A 13,572-nucleotide genomic window follows, 5' to 3' on the forward strand; every position below is an offset into this window, starting at 1 on the left:
CCACACATGTGCACTGTGTACCCACATCTGTTGGTAAGCCACAGACGCCATTACGGAAATATCCGACTGTGTTTACATTTTTTTGTTAGTATTTAAAATGCCTCTGCTGATCAGGAATCTCGCTGACTGTGAAATACGTGATGCGATTTGTTTTCTAAGTGTTAAAAGTGTGAAAGCGGCTGAAATTCATCGTCAGATCAGTGAAGTGTATGGAGAAAACATTATGTGCGATGGAATGGTACGAAAATGTGTTAAAGCTTTTAAAGATGGCTGCCAGAATATTCATGATGAGGAATGGAATGGACAACCTTCTGTCATTACTGAAGATTTGGAGCAGAAAGTTGATGAAAAAGTGAGAGAGAACGGACACTTTACGATTTCTTCACTGTCTGAAGAGTTTCCTCAAATTTCAAGAAGTGTTGTCTATGAAATTGTAACCGAACGCTTAAATTATCAAAAATTGTGATGATTGTGTCAAAGCAACTGCATTACAGTGGTTATTAAGTCAGGCAGCAGACTTCTATGATGACGGTGTTCAAAAGTTGGTTGTACGATATGACAACTGCCTTAATATTGGTGGCAATTATATAGAAAAGTAGATTTAAGTACAGGCTTTCACATAAAAATAAAATTGTTAAGAATAGTGTACTTGTTTTTTTTTTAATTTCAAAATGGTACTTACTTTAAAAACATGCTTTATATATCATGATAAGTTCTAACATGTAGGGAGGAATCTACTGCTTACTTACTAATATATAACAGTTAATAATGAATAAAAGCTGATTAGCAGGAAAAAGAAGTTCATGGCAGAATGTAGTACAGACGAACAAGGTTGGTGGGTCATATATATATGTTCAGGTTTAGTTAATTTAGCGATAAATTGTAAAAATTGTAAAGGCTGATATTTATAAAACAGATTTCTTAAGACTTGCATTGTAGTAATTATGTTAAAGTTAAAAGATTACCACAGAACAAAACTGAATGAAGAATAACATGGAATCAGTGCAATGATTGATGACTCAGCAAAAAAACATAATATAAACCCTAACTTATTGTTTCACAACTCAATTGAAACTAAAGAAATCATCATAGAGAAATATCAGAACATAAAAATCATAACATTGCTTTAAGATGTAGGAAGCAAATGTTTTTGGAATACTACCTGCAGGTTGAAAAACTATTCAACTGTGTAAAGTCATATAAAACTGTTTTGAGAAAAAATACTAATATACATACCCTATGTTTATCAATTTCGCATGAAGTCTGCTCAGTAGCTAAAGTTGTCATTCTTAAATTTCTTGGTCGTAAACAATCAGAAACTACTGATAATGATGATGTCAACTGATCAGGATCACTATGATCAACTGTATTATTACCACTACTTAGAGTAAATGGAAGCTGTGGTGATGTATTCAATCTAACATTTTCATTAACTGCTTCATTTATAAATTGATTTTTTTTATTCACTGCATTACCTCTTTTAATTCTTCTAGTAATAAAATCATCCACTGCAATTAACTGTGACTCAGGATTACTTCCAGTCACTTTACTGCGATCAATAAAACCTGGGGAATCATTTATTGGGGTACACTAGAACAAAAAAAATGGGAAAAATGCAATATAAAATATTTCTTAACTATTTTAAGTACAAAAATCACCTTAAACATACCAAATTAATAGCAAGCTCAATGTAAACATACCAATTTATAAGAAAATTACTTTTCAAATCCATTGATTCATCATCAGTTATTTAAATACTACATCAGATATTGCCATAAATGGTAGTACCTTTGACATAAGTTAAACTGACAGTTGTCATGAATAACTGCATTACAAATTGGTTTCACCTAATCCAGCAGTACCAATCTGAACAATTCATTTTCATAATTTATCCAGGTGGCGTTTACATTTATATTTGTAAGTGTAGTATCATTTCTAAATAAAAAATTTTAGTTTATTTTTAATTACTATATTTGTAATATAGTTATTTTTTGTGCATTTTTTGTGTAATGAGGTGAACAGTAACATTTGACAAATTTTTTTTAAATTTATGTTTACTTTCAAATGTTCTAATAATCTCTGTTTAAAGGATCTGTTACTTTTACCAAAGCATAATTATTAAATTTATCCTCTGATATGATTTTAGTAAATTCAAACATTTTTCTAAACCATTTATCAGTCTAGAATGTTTGTTATAGAAAAGAGTTTATGAGTAACGTCAATAAAAAAAAAAAAATAATTACCTCACTATCTGAGAAAGTTACCTTAATAATTCATACTATCCTTATAACTGTAAAAACAAACACAAAATAATATAAAACTGTATAATATGAGTAAAGAAAACTAATGACTGTAAAGATTTTTCTGTAATAGCAAGCAAAATACTAAAGAAATGTCAATCTCCATGGTGGAGTGGTAGCATCTCAACCTTTCATTTGAAGATCTCGGATTCGAATCCTGGTCAGGCATGGCATTTTTCATGTGCTACAAATTTTGATTTCATATTCCTGTGTGCAAGCTTATTTGTAAACTTCTGTGGTTAATTAATTCATCAATCAAAAAAAAAGAAGAAATTACTTGATGTATTTTTTTTTTTTTAAACGAGCTTGTTTACAGAACCTTACCCAGGAAGGCTCTATCTGCTATAAAGCTTGTGCATAGTAATATTTTTGTATAAAGCCAACAGTTAATATCAGACATAAATTGTTTGTTTTATTGATAACTTACTTTCATTAATAAAATGATTGATTTCAATTGTTAATTAGACATTTACTTGCGACAATATTTAAATCCATATCATCGATAATTGTGTAAAAAATTTACCTACATAATAATTTGTATTATTTAATTATAAATAAGTACGGAAAATGAAATCAGTGTGGCTTGATGCACATCAATGTAATAATCTTTGTGACATTTATGAGGTGTTTGAACCTGAAAGTACTTTGCAATGGTATTCCTCAATCGGCTTGCCAAAACTTATTCTGACTTTTTCACAGAATTACAGAAACTCCTCACTCAAATTTCTTCCAGATTTATTTTATTTTTTGATATAAGGATGACATTGTTGAACTATTTTGTTATAAATCTAAACAGTAATAACTACTTATTTAAACTCGTGTATAAATAAACAGGACAGAAAGGTTGAAAGTTTGCTAAAATATACAAGAAAAAATGTAAGAATATCACATTCGCAGGGCAATTTTTTTTATATCATAAACTGCAAATAATAATCGCACAAATGAAAAAGAAAAATGGGCTAAAAATTAGGCATTATGTCCGTTAACAACAGATGAAAGGTATCTAAAAATTATTATTTTTTTCTTTGTGAAAGTATGAGGTGTGAATAAACAATAATGAGAATTTTAATTTTTATCAAAAAGAGTTAACTTGATTTTTCTACATTGATATTGTCTCCTTTAAAGAACTGAAATGGAACATACCAAGCTATATGCCACATACCAGCGTTTCTTCCAATCCTCAAAACATTTATGAAAAGCATTTTCTTTTTGTACATCGTAAAAGTTCACTTAGTATTCTTTTTCTTTATTTCATCTCTTGTTACTAATCATTATCTTTTTAATGTTCTCTTAATCAGTGGGGACAAGGAAAAGTTACAGGTTGCTATGTCTGGAGAATACAGAGGCTCAAGCATCAGAATGGTGTTATTTTTTACTAAATAATCACTTTGTGATTATTTAGTCAAAAATCACTTTGACTAAGTGTGAACTGGAACATTATCATGGTACAACAATATTTTCATCATTTTATTTGCAGTTATTTTCTTTGGATTGCCTCAAGTAAACAGCATAAAACTGCTAAGTAATACTGTTTTGTTGACAATACAATCTTGTGGTAAGAATTCATAATGGATAACACCACGGGAAAACCCACTAAGAAGAATCATAACATTCTATCAAATTTGGCGTGCTTTTTACATTTCTTCAGGAAGCTTTCACTGGATGACTGGACCTTCATTTCAATATTATAACCACACCCCTACATTTTGTCACCTGTTATGACACGTTTAAGTAATTCTGAATCATCAATGATATCACAATGTTTTCTATACTGACACAATCCCTCAAAATGTGGAATCATTTGCCAATATTAACAAACAATCCAAAGAATAAGAAAAAATATTGTGAAGTGGTCTGAAAGTTTATAGCAGTATGAAATAATTTATTTACACTATTCCACTGGAATAGATAACAAGGTAACAATTTTTATTTTCCTTTAACATGTTGACTGCCAGAAGATGCACTAGCAATAATCTGCTCAACGTAATATACAAGCTTCGTGTGTTCCAGAGCAGTTCCTAATTCATATTTGAATATAGATCATTCTATCTTTTCAGTGCTAACCGCTGAAGCTACAATGTTTAATATTATACAAGGAATACTGAAAATCTGTCTGTATACCAGTGTCATCATTAAGCACTGTTAAGTTTAGTCAATTTTAAATATTTTTTTCCAGGTTCTTAGAGAATGTTTTCCTGATATGCCGATAGAGTAGCTTACCAATTGGGGCTTCCTCAAAAGGTCAGAATAAGTTTTCATGATTTAAAAATGGATTATTACAACATTGCAAGGTCATATCTATGAATCAAGTGCAATTTTTTCTAAAAATAATGGTTACTACTTCTTAAAAGAATTACAACATCCAACATTACCAAATCAGACTACGGACTGTTAAAAAAACACAAAACTCTTTAACAATCTTCACCTCAACATAATCTTTAGTTAACAAGAAAGGGCCATATTATGCTTCTTTTGCAATTTTTAATTATTTACCAAACCATTCAAAAAAAGCTTCCACCAATGTATTTAAAATACAGTTAAAAGATTCTCTTTTACAGAAACTATATCACTTCGTTGATGAATTTTTAAATAATACTAATTGCAAAGTTAAAAACACATACTGAATTTTCTGCATCTCACTCAATGAGTACATGAATAAATATGGGCTCAAAATATTTTTATTAATGCCTTCTGAATTATAAATTATTTTGTATATCTTCATGAACTTACTTTAATATTATTTTCTGTTTTAAATAATTAATATGAGCATGGTTTGTTGGACAAAGCGACCCAAGATAGGAAGGCTTGGAGAGTAGGATGCGGGAAATGGCCGTAAAACAAAACCGCTAAATATTAATAATCTTAAATAATTAATATAGTGTAATTTGAAATGCTGCTCTGATCCAAGGTTTTACCACGGTTTTCCTTGATATATCTAAACAAATGCTTGAGATAGTTCCCTTTTTTCATGGAGTAGAATATTTACCTATCCTGAAGTGATCTATATAATGTATTAATACTGATCAGAATGAAAGATTTATTTAATTATTTGAGCATTTTATCATCAAAGATTAAGAAATAAAGTCTCTGGGCTTCAAATTCCTGGTTAAAAATATATATCAAGAAAATATTTATATCATATTGCTTCAAGCATAATAAATATTACAGCAAAAGGCCTAAGCTTATACAACTGTACAAGCATGCATTTTATCCAGTAGTAAATATATTAATTTGGCAGAAAGGTTTTGCATAATTTCATTGCTAACAACTGAAATAGGAAAATCTTCCTTGAGATGTTTCACAAAAATGCTACAAATATCATGAACAAATATTCCTAAAAATATACATAAAATCCATCTATATAGTTAAAACAAACTCAAAGAAAATAAATTAATAAAAACAGACAAGTTTCTACTAATAAATATGCTTTCAGTTTGGTACTAAGTACCCCAATGATGTTTCTTCAGGAAGAGAAATGCAGAAAAAATTCATACAAGGTGAGTTTAAATCTTAATTAGAAGAAACAGTCAGTTTTTTTCAGTAGTACTACTACATTCTTAACTTTCAGCTCTCACAATCGGTAAGATTTCATCCATTTTATGTAAATTTTCCTCAATAACTTAATAACACAAGCTAGCAAAAAACAATTCATGACCAACAATTCAAAAAATATTTTAGATAAAAGGCATAAATTAGGCATTTGGTTACAAATAACCCAATATCGTTAGCAACATGAACCCATTCAAGAAAACCATAAGCAATTCAAAGATTTTAATAAATTTTTATCTTCCACAATTAAGAAAGAAAACTTTTTTTATTTATTAATCTCAATCAAACAATCTTATGAAAACTTATGGACTCAATTTCAAATAACTTAGAAACTATTCTTTGACAAGGTTTCTTAAAAGCTAATTACGTATTTCCTTTTGCCATATATGTATACGGTGGCAATAACATTAATGGGTGGTTTAATACTCTTAATAACTTAATCCATATAGAAGGGAGTTCAGACATTAGCTCTGAAAATGATAATTTGAAAAAGAGTTATTAATCATTTTTTTACAACTTGGAATTACATTCCCCAAGATGATTAAATAAAAATTACAAAAAAATCAATTTCATCAAATTACAAACTACACTATTCTCTATCTAAGTTGTTGGTTTCACATAAATAACAGCAAAATAGGAATGAAAAAATTGTTTTTCTTAAAAAAAGATTAAATATTTATTTACCAGAGATTGGTTAAAAAACAAAAAACTTGATTGGTTGGAATTTCGTGCCTGATAATGATAAGAATTACTCTCACATTATGATTGGTTAAAAAACAAAAAACTCGATGGTTGGAATTTCGTGCCTGATAATAAGAATTACTCTCACCTTATGATTGGTTAAAAAACAAAGAATAGGATTGGTTAGAATTTTGTGCCCGATAATCATAAGAATTACCCTCACCTTATGACTGGTTAAAAACAAAGAATACAATAGGTTGGAATTTTGTGGCTGATAATGATCAGAATTACTCTCACATTATGAATGGTTAAAAAACAAAAAACTTGATTGTTTGGAATTTTGTTCATGAAGATGATAAGAATTACTCTCACATTATGACTGGTTAAAAAACAACGAATACGATTGGTTGGAGTTTTGTGTCTGATAATGATAAGAATTACTCTCACCTTACGATTGGTTAAAAAACTCGATTGGTTTCAATTTCGTGCCTGATAATGATAAGAACTACTCTCACCTTATGATTGGTTAAAAAACAAAGAATATGATGGAGCCAATTCCGGGCTGTATGTTGGGTGAATAAGAATAAGCAAAGAGGAATGTTGTCATCAGGCATTGTCTTTCTCCATGACAATTGTCGGCCGCACACTGCAGCTGTAACAAAGAAGCTCCTGCAGCGTTTTCGTTGAGAAGTGTTTGATCACCCACCATACAGCCCAGACTTGGCTCCATCCGATTTTCACCTCTTTGATCTCATGAAATGCTGGCTAAGAGGACAACATTTTGGCACAGACATCAAGTTGCAGACCAGCATAGATACATGGCTAAAAACACAAGCGGCTCCGTTCTATGACGAGGGTATTGGAAAGTTGGTACCACGCTACGAAAAATGTCTAAATCAGGGTGTCATCAGAATGTCTAAATTGAAAATAAATTGAGTAATGAGTGGATTACTTGGTTGATTCCATTTTTTCTACAGGGGTCCCATTTTAATACAAGAGACTGTTTTTATCCAACAAATTCTACAGGTTGAATTCAACAAGATACAAAACACTAATAAAAATACAATTTAAAATTAAATTTTGATATATTTTGTTTATTTCTTAATAAATATTCAACATAAATATGTTCAAGCATGGAGTTGTATGTAGAAAAAAAGTCTTATACTGAAATGTAAAAGAAACTTCATGTAGATCGAATGAACATTTAAGCTTGACAGAATGTGTTTTGATTTTATTTTTTGCATAGAGCTGAAGATATATGTGGAGTTAATAAAAATTGTCTTATACTGAAATAAAAATTAAACTATGTAGAAGGAAAATGATCGAATGAAATTTTAAGTATTATTTTTTACATAAACATGAAGATGGAATTATCCATTGAGTTTCATGTAGAATTAATAAAAATGACATATATTGAAATGAAAAAGAAACTTTATGTAGAAGGCAAATTACTGAATGAAAGTTTAATCCATAAAGTAATGTGGATGATATAGTCATACTTGCTCATAAATAATCTTTTTTGTAAAAATAAGAGTGATCACTTATGTTGAAAATAGGTTTGTAGACAAATTTCTGTTTTGAAAAAGCGTAGTTGTATGCATTCTATATAAATATAAAATAAATCACGAGAAATACATGGCGGGATGTGTTTATATATATATTTATATACACTTATGTACAAAATTTTGGGGCAAATCTCCAAGCTACTACATCAGTTTCATTTAAATTTAGAAGTACATGTTAAAATTTGATGTAAATTGGTCCTGAGTCATTCTTGACCAATCAGAATCAGCTGAACTTGGTGGACCACTTCTGAAGTCTGAATATTTTTGTAGTAGTTACTGTGAGACTTTAAGGTACTCCAATAAAAAAACAAGAATGCTAATCATAAAACTGTTTTGTGCATACACATGAACATTTTTATTCAGGATACTTAACACAATCATTCTTATTTATTTAATAAAATGAATTTGAAGGTAAGGAGGGAGTTGAAAAACTCCATTTTAAAGATAGATGTTACAGAGGCGGCGATGTTACAGAGGTAACATCGCCAAGTTATCATACTTGCCAAAGGGGGCGCTAGCAACACCCCTTGATAACAATGAAGAGTAACTGGAAGATAATGATGAGTTAACTGAAATAAATGCATACATTCTTTGTTGGAAAAGATGGAGAAACAAAGTGAAACAAACATTAGTCATCAAAAGATTGATTAAAACAATAGGAAAAATATATAGCTTATAAAGGAGTTACCTTAAGTCAAACCAACATGAAGGATTTTAAATCACAAGTTTATTTTAAACGTAATTTGATTATTTTTTGTATCATTTTTAACAGATAATTATTTTTTTAAGAATGGAAAAAAATAATTTGAATTGTTTTAGTAAAAATGTCTAATTTTATAATTACAAAAAATATAAGATTTTTTTTTATTTTGTAAATTTATCTCTGTACTAAGTTTATAATGCATTAAAGATATATAAATATGCATGCAGAGCAATTCCAAATTGAACAGATATGATTCTATTGCCAAAAATAAGAAAAATGTTCTGTTTTGTGCATACACACGAAAAGTTTTATTCAGGATACTTAACACAATCATTCTTATTTATTTAATAAAATGAATTTGAAGGTAAGGAAGGTGTTGAAAAACCCATAGGTCAGAAAATGGTTTGTTAGCGAGTTTCGGCTCACAAAACATTTAACCCTGTTTCCTGTTCCCTCCGTGAAATTAAGCTGTACTAAAATTCTTGGGGTACAGTTTTATTGAAACATACACTTTTTAGGTTTGGAATAAAATAAGTTTATTAATTCACCAATAAACAAATTAAAATTTTCAGTTAACTTTGTAGAGAGAATTTAATTCTGAGAAAATTGATGTAAATAATGCCTACTAAAATAAAACATAAATTTGAAAAGTTCAACTTTAATTAGAAATGAGACACATAAACTGGATCGTAAAGAGATACAATTTTAAACTTTACATACAAAAATAAATTTAAAAGATATCCATCTAAAACATATTAAAATTTTTTACTTTTTTCATTTATAAACCCATTCCATACAATATGTATACAAGAAATATTACCACCTGATTTTGATAAGTAGATGAAAATTCTGTTGATGGTTAATTAGAAAATGTGAACGTCACCCTGATTTCCTAAGTAATATTTTAATTACTGATGAATCCTGTTTTACAAAAAATGACATTGTAAATTATAGAAATACTCACATTTGGGAAGAAGGAAATCCATTTATAACCCTAGGCATTGGAATTATTCTGATGCAACAGTAGTAGACCCAAACACTTCCTCAATCAAGTATAATGGTTTTAAAAACGCCTATTGTACCAACTACTATTACTTATTTTCCAGAATTCTCTTGGTTTTGAACTTTTTGCTCTATTTAAAAAAAATTATTTCCACTTTTCCTCTTTGTTGTCTTTGATTTTTCTTTTACCTGTTTACATTCTTTCTTCATCCTCTCTTTTTCTTAATCTTGCCCTTTCCGTTTGTAGAAGAATCTACATGCTTCATAATATCTAGCAGAGTTCAAATTGCAGCAGCACTACAGCGAACTCTTTAATAGTAATTTTTCTTTGTGTAACGAACACCATTTGCCACCATGAAATCAGCCAATAATGTAATTAAATTATACATATAAGTTATGGAAGCAATCATACAACATACTTTTTACATTAAAGGAAAAACATGGCTCCCTATAAGTATATCTAATAAGATTGTTCTTTTATATGGATTTGGATACTAGATTCTGGATATGGTATTCTTTGGTGGTTGGAGTTCAATTAACTAACTACACATTTCAGGAACGGTCGGTCTGTTTGTTCAAGAGAACACATTTAATGCCAGATTGTGTACAGATGCCTTGGCATCTCTGCAGAGAATAGTAAAATCAAGTCACTGTGCTGTGACACTCTGTAGCCTGATATTACATAGATAAATTAATTAATAAGTACTATACCAATCTCACCTATTCTATCTTCAATCAATAAATTGATCTCTCCAATCCAATATACCATTTAAAATAAAGTAAGTAAATATCCCTAAAACTCTCATCTCATTGCAAAAAAGGATATAATGAAAGTTTAATAGCACACAAAAACTTTTAATACATAAATATTTGATGGTTTCAGAGCCTTCAATATAATTCTAAGCAGTAGATTAAATTTTACAATTACAATTTTTTATAATATTTTCTTCAGAGTGTTCCAAAATAATACTTTCAGTCAAATAAAATATTCTAGACATTTTTAATTTTTATATTGTAATCCAGTATTAATTTCATATAACTGATATTGATATTTAATAAACATATACACATATAAATTATTCTTTATTATACAATTATATTCCAACATTATATTAATCCAGGAGACTTGTTGCTCTCTGATAGTATTTGCTTTGCTATAAATTAATAACATAAGCATTTTTTAGCTTTATCCTCTTAATCAGACTAAATTAACAAAAAAGGATTGCTAGCTGACATGCATACATGCACTTAAAAAAAAAGCTAAATCTTAAAACATGGTAATGAAAGCATTAACACAAAAAAGTAATAAAACTGATATATATATATATATATATATATATCACTTATTCAACACGAAATCAATTTATGAGCAAACTTACCCTAACACAAAATCATTAAAAAACATTACTAAGATGTTTTGGTTTAAAATACTCACCATGTAATGTAATCCACATTGTAACTGGCCAGTCTTTTCTTTATCAATACAATCCTTAGAATTTGAAGAAACTTGTTCAAAATTTGCTCTTAATGACTGAACATTACTATTTTTATTATCACCTTCAACTTTAAATAATGATAATGAATTTAAATGTGATCTTAAATTAGAATCAGCAAACATTCCCCGTCTTTCAGATATTGTGGCACATTTTAGTTTCATTGACTGAATGCTAATATTATTGATTACATCATCGCTATTATCAGGTTCAGCATAAATATGTTCTTCACTTGCTGATCGTTTAATTGTACCATAAGAAAGTTTTCTAACATCATCAACTGATTTTCCTGTGAAACACTTTGTTTCAGATTCATCAATAGATGAACGTTTAGGAAATGTTACAAAAAAGTTTGACTTTTTTAACACGGGACTTTCATAGATCGGCTGTTTTGTACAGTTTAATGAATTAAAGCATAAATTACTATTATTATTATTATTATTTGATTTTTGACTATCAACACTGATCCGTACATTAAGTCTTCTGTCATTATTACTAACAAAATTTGACTCAATAATTTCATTATCTTTTATTAAGGCTGATGATAGCTGCTTATCTACTTTACTTTCATCATTTACAGTTAAGTTACTAAATTTGCTTTTTTTAAATGATTTTGAATTCCCATTAGTATTTTGCAAATGATTTGATAAATAATTTTCCAATTTTTTTAACATAATTTGAGATTCAGTTTTTGAACGGACTGGTTTATTTAAAATATCATTACTATTAGCATTTTGCCTTATCCCTGAGGCTGAATTTGTTTTTAAAACACACTGTTTTTCAATATCTGTATTAGAAGAATCGTTTGAAGATCTACTTACATCTTTCGATACAAAATGAGCAAATGTTCGAGGAGGTTTCTTTGGAGGTGGTCCACTGGGCAATGGTGCAGATAATGCAGCCTTTAATGTATTTGATAAAAATACACTACTTATATCTGAATGAGATGTTTTATCATCTAGTTTTAATTTTTCATTAGACTGTTTTTTAATATTTCTTTCCTCAACCGATTTTACTATAGATTTTACAACTGGTGATGTATATGCAATTTTGGATTTATTGTTATCTAAATTAATCTTTTTTGCACTACTATCTGAATCACTTTTATCCAATTTATTATGTACCTTCTCTTCTGATTCTGTATTTCCTCCTTTTTTATGTTTACCTTTACGAGTTTTTAATACAGTTGAATAAGTTTCCTTGGGACTGCAAGGAGTGTTGATTACATCTTCATTTGTCATGATATTTTCTTTAGCAATATCTTTTGTGGCGTATTTTGAGGTTGAAGGGGCATGATCAAATACTGAATGTGAACTATAATCCAACAATTTATTGGGTGTACAATTGGAAATATTTATGTTGGCATCTTTCTTTTTGTTTGAATACTTCTTTTGTTTTAAGTCCTGGGAATTTTTTCCTTTAAACTCTAATCCATCTAATCCAACACTACTTATAATACCAGATGAACACTGCTGTAATTCTTTGTTGCCACAGAGATCAGTTGTGTCTAGCGATGATGTATCGTTTCCAACATTTCCAAAATTTCTGATAATCGGCTTATCAGCTCTAAATGCATGCGATCTTTTTATGTTTCCTCTTCCAACAAAATTACTACAGTTTGACACTTTTAAATTATGATTCACAAGTTCACTATGTTTAGATGTTTCATTAATAACCAATGCATGATCACTGTTTTTACTAACATTAACTGGAGACTTATTTACATTAATATTATTTACTGACGATTCACTTTGTAAACACTCAAATTTTTTCTTTATATCTTCAACACGACTTCTCTCCATCGCATTGTGAAACGCTTTTTATGGTCCGATTCCAACCTACCCAATAATTCATTTACTTAAGTCGTTTACTACATTTGTCAATAATTTAATATTCTCGCAGTCAACGGTCACTGATAAATATATAAGTAAAATATGTACAGACACCTGTCATCTAACAGTCTAATCTAACCTGAGTGCAACTACGTTTTTAAATAGCAAATTGTTCAATATACAAGGCAAAGGTTTTTCAAAAGTTACCTGAAAGACTGAATAAATCTCATAACACTGAAGACCGTAACAATTCAAAAAAGCACATTAAAGTTACTGGAAGAGAAAGTGGGTTGGGTTGATACAAATCAAATAAGGCAACCATTTAGTCTTAACAACTACAAAGTAACAACAAAGTGGTTTTCACTGCCACTCTGATTATTTTCATGTGAATTGAATTAATGCACTTTCTTCTTTTTAAAATTATATTTCTTAAAATTTTTAAACAAT

The 13,572-nt window shown here is 29.1% G+C and overlaps 1 protein-coding gene across 1 annotated transcript in view; it reads right to left on the reverse strand.

Moving 5' to 3' along the window:
* The window catches only part of LOC142328757 (uncharacterized), a 41,891-nt gene extending 28,452 nt beyond the window's left edge, over nucleotides 1-13,439 (reverse strand). The window contains exons 1-2 of the mRNA XM_075372777.1: nucleotides 11,236-13,439; nucleotides 1,237-1,590 (exon numbers count right to left, since the gene is read on the reverse strand). Coding sequence (XP_075228892.1) covers nucleotides 1,237-1,590; nucleotides 11,236-13,095 — 2,214 coding nt within the window. The 5' untranslated portion in view covers nucleotides 13,096-13,439. The remainder of the gene's footprint in view (nucleotides 1-1,236; nucleotides 1,591-11,235) is intronic.
* Nucleotides 13,440-13,572: the final 133 nt, after the last annotated feature.

This window comes from Lycorma delicatula, chromosome 8 (assembly GCF_047948215.1).
Source record: "Lycorma delicatula isolate Av1 chromosome 8, ASM4794821v1, whole genome shotgun sequence".
Classification (NCBI taxonomy): Eukaryota; Metazoa; Arthropoda; class Insecta; order Hemiptera; family Fulgoridae; genus Lycorma; species Lycorma delicatula.